Below are 13,433 nucleotides of genomic sequence, written 5' to 3'. Positions count from 1 at the left end.
ACAAATTGCCGTGAGATTGTGTTGATTATCCTGTATATTTATGCATTCATTTTCTTTACGGCTTAGTCCCTTTATTAATCAGGGGTTGCCACCGTGGAATGAACTTTCATTTATAAATATATGTTTATGAATAATTGAAAAACTTAATTGCAACTGTTTAATCACTTAGTTTCTCGCAATTAAGTTAAGAGAAAACAATTAGGAATTATGAGATAAAAACTGCAGAATTGCAAGAAAAAAGTGACGATATCACAAGATACTTTTATACTCTGAATTGCTACAGTATCTCAATGAAACGATCATAGAATATCACACGATTTTTATTATAATTTGAAAAACATGCTATTATAAGAAAACATATTATTTATGTGGTAGAAACAAGCACGGAAACATTTCTGAGAATGGTTATTGATTCAACAAACAGTTGTGTGAACATATTTTAGGAATTATAATAATAATAATAGCATTTTTGTACTAGTAGACAGCGCACCTCTAATGCGTCTAACCCATATTTCACCCAGAAAATTCTAAAAAAAGGGGAGAAATACAACCTCACACATATCCTCCACACACATTGCATGTGCTCCAAGAATAGAAATACTACGGCAGTGTGACAGGAACACACACTAAACCACAATCCAGAGAAAGCTGTGTGAATACTGTCTGCTGTCAGTGCCAGATCCTGCAGGTGTTGTCTTTGCTCCCTGCACAAAGATTGACAACAAGGCTTTAAATTACTGACGTGCGCTTGCTTTAGCGGATGAATTCATGTGTGTTACGCAGGTGTATGTAATTGCCTGTAATGATGGTGTCTCCCTCATAGTTGAACGCGCAGGAGAAGATTTCATCCGAATGTCCCTCCAGCACCTGCAAACACGCTCCCGTCTTCACACACCACACACGAGACGTTTTGTCCACACTCGCCGTCAACACGCGGCTCCCCTGCGCATTAAAACACACCTACAGCCACACAGGCAGAGGAAATCATCATATTGCACACTGTTATGAGAATGCGTCAGGATGGCTCTTGATCATATTCCATCATGAAACTTTTTGTTTTCCTTGTGGAGAACATTATACACTCCCCGGCCACTTTATTAGGTACACCTCAATGCATTTAGGCATGTAGACATGTTCAAGATGATCTGCTGCAGTTTAAACCGAGCATCAGAATGGGGAAGAGAGGTGATTTAAGTGACTTTGAACGTGACATGGTTGTTAATGCCAGACGGGCTGGTCTGGGTATTTCAAAAACTGCTGATCTACAAGAATTTTCACGCACAACTATCTCTAGGGTTAACAGAGAATGGTTGAATGGCTTGTTGATGTCAGAGGAGAATGGCCAGACTGGTTTGAGCTGACTAAAAGGCAACAGTAACTCAAATAACTACTCGTTACAACCGAGGTCTGCAGAAGAGCATCTCTGAACACACAACACATCCAACCTTGAGGCAGATGGGCTACAGCAGCAAAAGATCCTGCCTTGTATCAACGGTTCAGGCTGGTGGTGTAATGGTGTGGGGGATATTGTCTTGGCACACTTTGGACCAATTTGTCCGGGAGATTCGCATCATGGATGTGCAGCCGACGAATCTGCAGCAACTGTGTAATGCTATCTTGTCAATATGGACCAAAATCTCTGAGGAAAGGGGGTCCAACCCGATACTAGTAAGGTGTACATAATAAAGTGGCCAGTGAGTGTATTTCAACAAGCAGGAGAAAGAGATAGACAGCTGAACTCAATCTGACCTGTGTTGGTATGACAGGAGTTTTATTACAGCATTGGAGAAGCGAGTGTGTGTGTGTGCATACTTGAGTTATCACTTTTACACAGGAAATGGAAATATTTGGATGATGACGGTGGGGAGGAGAAAGGAGAGAGGATATTATGGTGAGAGATCGCGTAGGGATAGGCTTGAAAATAAAAGAGGAATAAGAGATATGAATATGCTGAGAAGGTGACGAACAACATGATGGGATTGAAGGCAAGAGGGCAGATCAGGTGGATATAAACAGGAAGGGACCTCGACAGGAACGGCAGGAAATGAGTGCATGGGAGTGAATTATTGAGTCCGGCGCTGGAGAGACAGGGGTGGACAGATAATGTGATTTCTTGCCTTTGATATCTCTCCTTTATGGCCTTCTAATTGACATAAACACTGAAACGTGTCAGTGCTGAACACTCTTGATGTACCTGCATATAAAAACACACACACTATAAGACTGTGACAATACAGTAAGCATCACATATACAATAACACAAACACACACTTTTCACAGATTCCTTTTTTTTTCTTCTTTTTTTTTTTTTGAGTGAGACGGGACAAGAAAAGGGGAAAAAAAATAGTAAATCATTGGTAAATCAAGAGCACAGATATGTATGAAAATGTAGTGTAGTGACGTCTCACCATCAGCAGAGGCTGTAGCAATCAGCTGACCAGTGTAGTTAAAACACACATCCAACACCTCATCATTATGACCTAAGAGAGTAGCCAAACACTGACCACCTTCTGCATCCCACACCTATACGCAAGCAGACAAAACCTGTTACAAACCAAACACACCATACACTCATGATGTGTAAGTACTGTAAGAGTTCAATGTCCCTCCCATAATTCTCAGCGATGCCTGTTCTCTTCATTTAAAGCGACAGTTCTGTCATTTATGCACCCTTGTTTTGTTTTTTTTTGTTTTTTTTAGGGTTTTAACCTTCATTCGATAGGACAGTAGAGAGTATTGACAGGAAAGCATGGGGAGCAGAGAGTGGGGAAGGATTGGCTTAGGACAGCGAGGTGGAATCGAACTCCGGTCGCCGTGAGCCCCAGAGTGCATGTGTCGATGCACTAACCACTACACCCCTGTCGCCGAAGCACCCTTGTTTTAAATTAATATGAATGACTTACTTCTGTTGAACACAGAAGATATCTTTAAAAATATTGACAACCTGTAACCATTGACCTCCATAATGTTTGTTTTTGCTACTATGGATGTCAATGGTCACAGGTTTTCAGTTTGTCTTATTTTGTGTTTAACAAAAGAAACTGGAAATAGTTAGAAAAATAAATACTATGAAGGTCAACAGTTACAGGTTTTTAGTCTATCTTGTTTTGTGTTTAACAACAGAAAGAAACTGGAAACCTGTAACCATTGACCTCCATAGTGTTTTTCCTACTATGGAAATCAATGGTTACAGGTTTTTGTGTATCTTATTTTGTCTTCAACAAAATAAAGAAAGTAAAAACCTGTAACCATTGACCTCCATAGTGTTTATTTTTCTACTATGGAAGTCAATGGTTACAGGTTTTTACTTTATCTTATTTTTGTGTTTAACAAAAGAAAAAAAACTGAAAACCTGTAACCATTGGCCTCCCTAGTATTTGTTTTTCCTACTATTAAAGTCAGTGGTTACTGGTTTTTACTTTATCTTATTTTGTTCACCAAAAGAAAGTGAAAACCTGTAACCATTGATCTCTATAGTATTTGTTTTTCCTACTATGGAAGTCAATGGTTACAGGTTTACACTTTATCCTATTTTGTGTTCAACAACAGAAAGAAACTGGAAACCTGTAAGCATTGACCCTCAAAAGTATCTGTTTTTCTTACTATGAAAGTTTCATTTTGGGGGTGAACCATCCCTTTAAAGGACACATACATGCAAAAATCTGCTGTTATGTAACAGCTTTGACACAAAAACTGTAAAAATGAGGACTGTGTTTTCCAGTTTGTTTGCTTTTTTTTTGGCTGTGCTGAATAATTAAGTGCGCTCACACTTGGAATAACAGACAGACAATCAGAGGCAGAGAGATGAAAGTGAATGCAATATGTAAGAAAAAGAACATTGAAGGCGCATCATTAAAAATAGAAGAGTTATAGAGTTCAATAGTAGCCGTAGTAGTTTCACAGTTCTTAAAAAAAAGACCATCTGAGAAAACGTCATGTTGTTTTACCATTGTCACAATCCTTGCAACATAAATATATACATGTAGTGACAACCAAATTTCATTTGATTCAGCGTCTTGCTATTAAAATGATGCAACTGTCAAACGTTGGCAGTGGAAAAACTCCATTTCCATGCAAAGTGATTATAAACAGACCTCAGGGGGAAAGAATCATAATTGAAGAAGATTTTTACGAGACAGCAAGAGAATTACAGAGTGAGGAGAGACAGAAACCTTGCAGGATTTATCCAGAGAGGCCGTGGCGATGAGGGAACAGTCCCAGTTGAACTGCACACAGCTGATCTCTCCACGGTGACCTGAGAGAACGTGAACTTTCCTGGACGAGACAGAATATAAAATGCCAACCAAGTCAGATTTATTTGATTGTTGTTGTTTTTCACAGCACATATAGAGCGTCAAAGCAGCTTTGCAGAAAGGCATGGTGTTATGACGAGAGCAGGGTTTAGGGCTGGGTGATAATATGAGTGTTACTCCAGATTTAGATCTAGACGTACTGTATTTATAGTGTTGTCTAGCACATATTTCAGTGAGCCTTCAATGGTAGTGCAGACGTTTACATAGAGTGCATTAAGAAAGTATTCACAGCGCTTCACCTTTTTACATTTTTTATGCTGCAGCCTTATTCCAAAATGGATTAAATTTGTTTCCTCAACATTCTACACCTAATACCCCATAATGACAATGTAAAAAAAGAGTTTTTGAAATTATTGCAAATTTATTCAAAATAAAAAATCTGAAAAATCGCATGTGCATCAGTATTCAAGCCTTTGCCCAATACTTTGTTGATGCACCTTTGGCAGCAATAACAGCCTCAAGTCTTTTGAATATGATGCCACAAGCTTGGCACACCTGTCTTCTGGAATTTTTGCCCATTCCTCTTAGCAGTACCTGTCAAGCTCTATCAGGTTGGATGGGAAGCGACGGTGTACAGCCATTTTCAGATCTCTCCAGAGATGTTTAATAGGATTTAGGTCTGGGCTCTGGCTGGGCCACTCAAGGACATTCACCGAGTTGTTGTGAAGCCACTCCATTGATATTTTGGCGGTGTGCTCTGGGTCACAGTCCTGATGTAAGATGAACAGTCGCCACAGTCTGAGGTCAGGAGCACTCTGAAGCAGGTTTTCATTCAGGATGTCTCTGTACATTGCTGCATTCATCTTTCCCTCTATCCTGACTAGTCTTCAGTTCCTGCTGCTGAAAAACATCCCCACAGCATGATGCTGCCACCACCATGCTTCACTGTAGGGATGCTATTTGCCTGGTGATGAGCTGTACTTGGTTTTCTCCAAACGTAACGCCTGGCATTCACTCCAAAGAGTTAAATTTTAGTCTTATCAGACCAGGGAATTTAGTTTCTTATGGTCTGAGAGTCTTTTAGATGCCTTTTGTCAAACTTCAGGCCGTGAGTGGCTTCCGTCTGGCCTCTCTACCATACAGGCCTAATTGGTAGAATGCTGCACAGATGGTTGTCCTTCAGTAAGGTTCTCCTCTCTCCACAGAAGAACGCTGGAGCTCAGACAGAATGACCATCGGGTTATTGATCACCTCCCTGACTGAGGTCCTTCTCACTCAGCTTAGATGGCCGGGCAGCTCTAGGAAGAGTCCTGGTGCTTCCAAACATCTTACACTTATGGATGATGGAGGACACTGTGCTCATTGGAAATTTCAGAGCAGCATATGTTTTTCTGTAACCTTCCCAAACCTTGTGCCTCAAGACAATCCTGTTTCTGAGGTCTACAGACGATTCCTTTGTCTTCATGCTTGGTTTGTGCTTTGACATGCACTGTCAACCCTGGGCCCTTGTATAGACAGGTGTATGCCTTTTCAAATCATGTACAATCCACTGAATTGACCACAGGTGAACTACAATGAAGCAGCTAAAACATTTCAAGAGTGATCAGTGGAAACAGAAAGTACCTGAGCTCAATTTAGAGTTTCACTGCAAAGGCTGTGAATACTGATGTACATGTGATTTTTTAGGATTTTTATTTTTAATTTTTACTCCTTTTTCACATTGTCATTATGGGGTATTGTGTGTAGAATTTTGAGGAAATAAATAAATTTAATCTATTTTGGAATAGGGCTGCAACATAAAAAATGCGGAAAAAGTGAAGCGCTATCAATACTTTCCGGATGCACTATATGGTTGGTTTTGAAAGGAAGATAAGTTAGTAAATCAGTCTCAAACAGTGACGTTCAGTACACACTGACCTGCCAGAAGGAACATCCCATAAAATGGCAGTGTGGTCAAATGACCCCGTGACCAATCGATCACCCGTTGTGTTAAAGCACAGAGAGATGATCTCAGCGAAGTGACCCTGAAAAAAAGTATTCAACAGACAAAGGCTCTGAATGAAGAAAGCCAGAGCTAATAAAAAGACAGTCTTTTTTTACCTCAGCAATGAAATATCGTATTAATTCCCCCAATTCATCGGTAAGAACTCGTAGAGCTATTCATAATTTAGATTCATAGAGGAATAATTGGAGAGTTAAGAGGGGTAATTACACAGCACACACGCACCGAGCGTTCGGTCACACTGCTCTGCCATGTGCTGTGGAGAGGAAAAGACCTCCACACGCTCTGTCTCACCCTCCTCAAAGCTCCAACATCAGGTTTCTCATATTCAGTTTACATCCTGATGCATTTCTTTACATTCTGTGTCAAGCGGCTAAACAAAATGGAATGCTTGAATTACCGCATAAATGATCATAATGAAAGATTTATGCCAAGTTCATTAATTAAGAAATGCATGGCTAAGTTTTCACTGATCACTGCGAATTAAAGTGAAATCATTCAAAATCCTTTGGGAGAAGAGCAGATGAGGGGAAATGATGAAGCTGGATGGGTGGCAATGTGTGTGTGTGTGATTCAGATAATACATACTGCCAATGTAGACACCTCTTCCCCACTTTCAACATCCCATAATTTAGCCGTGGTGTCCATGCTGCCTGTAGCAACAAGGGTACTTTGAGGGTTAAAGGCCAGGCATACCTATAATAGACATGCAGAAAATTATAAACAGTATTTCAGATTAAGTGAACAAATTTCAAGTCTGGCAAATGATGAAACATGAAAGTAAACGTCATATAAAAACTGCTAAAGAAAGTCATACAGGGTTAAAGAAGCAGCATAGGGGTGTAAATATGAGGAGAGAATTGAACATTTTAGGTGAGCTGCTTGTTAAACAGCTGACAGTGATGCTGGTTTTTAGGTGATGTGAAGTGAAAACCAGACGTACGATTTCTGCCGTGTGCCCTCTAAACGTGTAGAAACACTTTCCTGTTTCAGCACTCCACAATTTGCAGGTCTTGTCAAAGGAGCCTGTGGCAACCTTGTCTCTGAGAGCGAGAGACAGTGAGAAAGAGGGCAGAGAAGAAGAAAAAAGGGACAAGTGCTCCTGTTATGACTCAAAGTGACAAATGGTCCCATTGTAATAACAACACCAGTTACCCTGCAGTGCCCTAACCCTGCAGAATCAGACAGAGATGGTTGTTTGCTTTCTATTTCATCCCCAAAAAAGAGCTGTTCTGAGTGTTTCAGGACATACGTGATGAAATGAGCGAGAGCGGTGCTGTTACCCGTAAGGGTTGTTGAAGGCGATGGCATACACAACGTTCCTGTGACCCTCCAAAGTGTGCAGCTCCTCTCCGGATGCAGTGTCCCATATTTTACAGGTCCTGTCATAGCTTCCGGTTATAAAGCTGCAAACAGACGGAAAGTGAAGGGGAGAGGGAGGATCGGAGAGAGGGAGGCATGTGAGCGCAGCTGATAAACTCACCAAGATCCTGATTTATTGAAGGCTACATTCGTCAGGGGCAAGATGTGAGCCTGAAGTGCCTGTAGATGAAGACAGAGAGGACAAATACTCGGGAGGGGGAAGCACTTAACCACATTAATTTATTTCAGATCTTTAAGCTTCACTGTGTAATTTCCATACTTAATTACCATGCCTTTGATGTATAAACACAGCGGTGTTTCCCTTTGCTGCCACCCAGTGGGCATTTGTGATATTAGATGTCCTGTTCTTAGCCAGAAAATCATTCAAATGCATTTCACTTAGCTATTTAGTTTAGAAGTAGTATAGTTTTGGGAGAAGTCTTTATGCTTATAAAAAATAGTACAGTGAAATATTTTAGAAATTGTGTTCTAAAGGATTTTTTATTTCTGTGATCACAGCTGAATTTCTTTGGCATCATTATTCCAGTCTTCTGTGTTAAATGATCCTTTAGAAGTTATTATAATATGATTTGCTGCATTTATTAAACCTCTGTTTGTGATTTTTTACAAACTTTAACAAAACCCTTTGTACAATCAATGTTGTAATTTTTCCCTATAATGACGCTTGCGGTCGAAATAAATTTACAAATAAATAAAAAAAGGAACATAAATAGATAAAATTACAATAAAGCAAAATGGAATAAAATCAAAAGACATATAAATAGACAAACTTTACAGTATTGTACACATTTGCAATTATATAAATAATCAATTGTAAAAATAACTAAATACCTACATGATAATACAAATAATTATATTATTTATTATTTTAAAAGTTATAATTGTATAATATTAAAATAATATAATTAGAATATAGTATCATTATGTTTGTGTGTTTGTGTGTGTGTGTGTATGTATATATACATACACTCACTGGCCACTTTATTAGATACACATTAGGTACGCCTTACTGGGTTGGACCCCATTTTGCGTTGAGAACTGCCTTAATCCTTCATAGCATAGATTCAACAAGGTGCTGGAAATATTCCCCAAAGATTTTGGTCCCTATTGACATGATAGCATCATGCAGTTGCTGCAGATTTTTTGGCTGCACATCCATGACGCAAATCTCCCATTCCACCACATCCCAAAGGTGCTCTATTGGATTGAGCACTGGTGACTGTGGAGATCATTTGAGTACAGTGAACTCATTGTCATGTTCAAGAAACCAGTCTGAAACCATTCGTGCTTTAAGACATGGTGCGTTATCCTGCTGGAAGTAGCCATCAGAAGATGGGTACACTGTGGTCATAAAGGGATGGACATGGTCAGCAACAATACTCAGGCAGGCTGTGGCGTTGACACGATGCTCAATCGGTACTAATGGGCCAGAAAGTGTGCCAAGAAAATATCCCCACACCATTACATCACCAGCCTAAACCGTTGATACAAGGCAGGATGGATCTATGCTTTCATGTTGATGATGCCAATTCCTGACCCTACAATCAAAATATCGCGGCAGAAATCAAGATTTATCAGACCAGGCAACGTTTCTCCAATCTTTTATTGTCCAGTTTTGGTGAGCCTGTGTGAATTGTAGCCTCAGTTTCCTGTTCTTAGCTGACAGGAGCGGCACCCGGTGTGGTCTTCTGCTGCTGTAGCCCATCTGCCTCAAGGTTGGACGTGTTGTGTGTTCAGAGATGCTCTTCTGCAGACCTCGGTTGTAACGAGTGCTTATTTGAGTTACTGTTGTCTTTCTATCAGCTGGAACCAGTCTGGCCATTCTCCTCTGACCTCTGGCATCACCAAGCCATTTGCGCCCACAGAACTGCCGCTCACTGAATATTTTTTCTTTTTCTGACAATCCTCTGTAAACCCGAGATATCGTTGTGCATGAAAATCCCAGTAAATCAGCAGTTTCTGAAATACTAAGACAACCATGCCACATTCAAAATCACTTGAATCACCTTTCTTCCCCATTCTGATGCTCAGTTTGAACTGCAGCAGATCGTCTTGACCATGTCTACACGCCTAAATGCATTGAGTTGCTGCCATGTGATTGGCTGATTAGAAATTTGCATTATTGAGCAGTTGGACCTAATAAAGTGGCTGGTGTGTGTAAAGTGAGAGGTATTATGAGTACGGTGTGGCGTCTAAGGATGGTGAGAGATGTTATAAAAGAGAAAGCATGTCATACTGCTCTACCTCTAAGGACTCGACAGATTTCTAAATGTTTTTTCTTGTACAGCTAGACTTTGCTTACTAAACCAGTCATGGACAGAATCACACAGTATCCCGAATAGATCCAATGTGCAAAAAAGGTTGGTCACTATTTATAAGTACCCTAAAAAGGTAAAACTTGCGCTCATCCTTTTGGCTGACTTTCTCCTGCAGTTTGCAGATCAGGAGTTTCACCTGCTCGACACAGGAGGAGGTGATGAGAGGCTCAGCTGCTCTAATCTCTAAAACCAACTCTTCCACATCAGTCCTGGAGGAGAAATATAGAGGAAATATCACATAAAGCATGAAAGTAACCAATATGACTCAAGCACTTTGTTCCTAGTCTTCCAAAGGCTTTGATGGAGGAATAGACTAAAAGTTTGAATACATTGAGGACACATCATGCTAGGTTTGATGTCAATGATGTCTGATGTCACTGGTCCCAAGTGTGTCTCGTGCACCAAAAAAGGGCCCAAAATCCCCTTTCACACACATTTACCTTTACTGACTTCAAGGGATAGTTAAGATAAAGTTAAAATTGATTCATCATTTACTCACCCACATGTGGTTTAAAACCTTTCATGCAGGGGTGCCCAAACTTTTTTGTATACAGGGCCAAAAGCGAAATCATTGAGAGCCATGGGACGAAGGTAAATAAATCAAGCTATGTAACATTTATGTTGCCATGGGTATTTTCCTAATTTATTTCATAAGATTTAAAAGTAAACAGAAAACATTACTTTAGACCATGTTAACTAATGCAAAACAACATTTAAATTGATATTGCAATAAAAACATAAACAATCACATTTTAACAGAGTTTAATGCAGAATACGCTAGTCAAGCAGAATCTGCCTTTGCCTTGATTTGTCCTCAATCCATTTTGTAAATTTAAACTAAATCTGATTAATTTACACACTATTTAACTGAAACTTTAAATTTCAGTAAGCTTTTAACAATAAAGCAAACAATCTCTAAACCATACCCATCATTCTGCCTCTTTTCTCAGATGGGATGACGGACCAAATCAAAGGTTACTATGGGCCAACTTTGGCCCGCGGGCCTTAGTTTGGGCATCCCTGCTTTTATGAGTTCATTTTTTATGTTGAACACTAAAAGAAGATATTTTGAAGAAAACTGAAAACCTGCAGCCATTGACTTTCATAGCAGGAGAAACAAATGAAGAGTTCAGATGCAAAAACCTGCGCCATCTGAAATGTCCATCAAAAATGAACATCTTTCTCAGCCTCCTTTGTTGATGTTGAGATATTTCACTTTAAAGACCAGGAAAATAACCTGTTCTTTGCCATAAAAGTTATGTTACTGAACATACACACAGGAGCCTGATAAAAGTGCTCATTTTAGAGGAGAATTTTAGACGGCATTTAGAGGTTTTTGCATCTAAACTCTTCAAATACTATGGAAGTCAAGGATTACATGACTCCAGTTGTCTTCAAAATATATTAGTTTGTGTCTAAAAGGAAACAAAAATTAAATACAAAGAGATTTAGAACAAGTAAATGATGTGTAAATGACGACATAATTAAAAATTTTGTGTGAACTGTTTCTTTAATTTTTAATTAATTCAACCCAAGTGGTCGAGTCTTTATCCATTTTACGTTAGGCTAAAACGTGTTGAACATCAGTTTAAAGAGTTTCACCACAACAACATCTTCAGTCATTATGAGTCATTTATTATTATTTATTATGAGTTAGCTAGGCATACTTACTCTGGAGTCAAGTTTAACAGATCGATGCATTTCGTCCTCAGCTGTCCCCCTTTTTCATAGTCTAGGAAAATTCCTGCACAGCAAATGAGAATCAAACGAACTTTCATTCCTGCGTCCAAACTGAACCAGCCACTCTATACAACTCTATGCGATGAATAGCTTGGAATATTAAACGTTTAACGCGATTGTTACCTGGAGGATAGTACCGTATGTGCATCCGTTTCAGTCTCATCACGACGACATTGACTGAAGACAAGAGTGTCAACAAACCGTTACTACGGTGACGAGACACATGTGCTGCGTACTACGCATGCGTGGTTTTGCATCTTTTATTTCAACACTTTTATGGCAATTCGAAACAGTTTAACCTTTTCCAAATACTTTATTATTATTATGAATATTATAAATATATAAATATACAGTAGCTGCTACATATAGTAACAGGTTAGTAAAGAGCCTAATAAGTAAGTTTATAAACTTTGTAAGTTTTCCTGAATCTCCAGAAGCAACTAATCTCTGGTAAATTTAGCCTTTTTATTTCATTACGTTAAAACAAACACTCCCCGGCCACTTTATTAGGTATACCTACCTTACTAGTACGGAGTTGGACTCCGTTTTGCCTTCAGAACTGCTTTAATCCTTCGTGACATAGGTTCAACAAGTTTCTGGAAATATTCCTCAGAGATTTTGCTCCATATTGACATGATAGCATCACACAGTTGCTGCAGATTTGTCGGCTGCACATCCATAATGCAAATCTTCCTTTCCACCACATCTCAAAGGTGCTCTATTGGATTGAGATCTGGTGCCTGTGGAGGCCATTTGAGTACAGTTAACTAATTTTCATGTTCAAGAGACCAGATATGATTCTCGCTTCATGACATAGCGCGTTTCTCCGTTATCCTGTGGAAGTAGCCATCAGAAGATGGGTACGGTAGAAAACATCCCCCACACCATTACGCCACCACCATCAAAGTCACGTAAATCATCTTTTTTCCTCATTCTGATGCTCGGTTTCAACTGCAGCAGATCATCTTGACCATGTCTACATGCCTAAATGCATTGAGTTGCTGCTGTGATTGGCTGATTAAAAATTTGCGTTAACGAGCTGTTGGACCTAATAAAGTGGCCGGTGAGTGTATAGTGAGAGGTATTATGAGTATGGTGTGGTGTGGCTGGTGGGTGTATAATTGTAGTGCACTTTATTTCAGAATTGCATATTGATAATATTACGAAAAGTAACCGTGGTTTTACTGTAAATTAAATAAATAAATAAAACTATAGTTGAACCATAGTAGCCACAAATGTACTTTGCTAGTTTTTGCTAGCATGGTGCTTGTACAACTGTGGTATTATTTATTATTATCTTTTTATTATATAAAACTAGTATTTTATTATAATCAATGTGTTAAAAACAAAACTAAGGTTACTACACTTTTACTACAACAAAACATGATAAATTTTTGTAGGGTGATATAATTGTTGTTTTACTTATGTTTGGATATATGGTTGAGGAATGTAAAATATGGTAAAGCAGAATAAAACCTTCATCTGTGGTACCTATAAAAAAACTTAAATGGTGATATCCATCCAGTTAATATTCAAAGTGAGTTTTCTAAGTGTTACAAATATACTTAATTGCGATTAATCACATTCATAAGTTCATTTTAAAAATATATATATATTTTGTACGTACTATAATGTGTATATAAATATATATGTATGACTATATTGTATAAAATATTCGCATATATTTATATAAATATAACATTTGTATATTTTTTGTAACTTATGTACAATATGTTT

General features: G+C 38.8%; 1 protein-coding gene and 1 long non-coding RNA gene across 5 annotated transcripts in view; both read right to left on the bottom strand.

Annotated features, from left to right (window-relative positions):
- LOC147839827 (uncharacterized) overlaps nucleotides 1–12,456 on the bottom strand; it is a 153,762-nt gene extending 141,306 nt beyond the window's left edge. Inside the window, exon 1 of the long non-coding RNA XR_015515423.1 lies at nucleotides 12,048–12,456. This is a non-coding gene — a long non-coding RNA (uncharacterized LOC147839827). The remainder of the gene's footprint in view (nucleotides 1–12,047) is intronic.
- On the bottom strand, nucleotides 305–11,887 carry daw1 (dynein assembly factor with WDR repeat domains 1). Of its 4 annotated transcripts, none has more exons than XM_087292083.1 (13): nucleotides 11,820–11,875; nucleotides 11,628–11,700; nucleotides 10,021–10,165; nucleotides 7,739–7,797; nucleotides 7,508–7,661; nucleotides 7,199–7,298; nucleotides 6,844–6,951; nucleotides 6,171–6,277; nucleotides 4,173–4,275; nucleotides 2,409–2,523; nucleotides 2,118–2,194; nucleotides 798–960; nucleotides 305–704 (listed from the first exon to the last, which is right to left on the bottom strand). In XM_087292083.1, exons 5-13 carry the CDS (start codon nucleotides 7,642–7,644, stop codon nucleotides 670–672), a joined length of 945 nt encoding a protein of 314 aa, XP_087148209.1. In that variant the 5' UTR covers nucleotides 7,645–7,661; nucleotides 7,739–7,797; nucleotides 10,021–10,165; nucleotides 11,628–11,700; nucleotides 11,820–11,875; the 3' UTR covers nucleotides 305–669. The 4 variants fall into 4 exon arrangements, 3 of the variants coding, with proteins under 3 accessions (XP_087148209.1, XP_087148208.1, NP_001037817.1); XM_087292082.1 differs by having other exon boundaries at nucleotides 7,539–7,661; NM_001044352.1 differs by having other exon boundaries at nucleotides 305–960; nucleotides 7,539–7,661; nucleotides 11,820–11,887.
- Nucleotides 12,457–13,433: the final 977 nt, after the last annotated feature.

This window comes from Danio rerio, chromosome 18 (genome assembly GCF_052040795.2).
Source record: "Danio rerio strain M-AB ecotype USA chromosome 18, GRCz13ab, whole genome shotgun sequence".
Taxonomy (NCBI): Eukaryota; Metazoa; Chordata; class Actinopteri; order Cypriniformes; family Danionidae; genus Danio; species Danio rerio.
This window is presented reverse-complemented; position numbering and strand designations above follow the sequence as displayed.

What these genes read in the sequence shown, in the direction of transcription:
- daw1 (NM_001044352.1), bottom strand. Translation starts at nt 11,859, where the DNA reads ATGAGACTGAAACGGATGCACATACGGTACTATCCTCCAG. An exon ending in TTCAATAAATCAGGATCTTG is followed by an intron (nt 7,662 to 7,738) that starts GTGAGTTTATCA and finishes GTCTGTTTGCAG; the next exon opens with CTTTATAACCGGAAGCTATG. An exon ending in CTCTGGATAAATCCTGCAAG is followed by an intron (nt 2,524 to 4,172) that starts GTTTCTGTCTCT and finishes GCTTGCGTATAG; the next exon opens with GTGTGGGATGCAGAAGGTGG.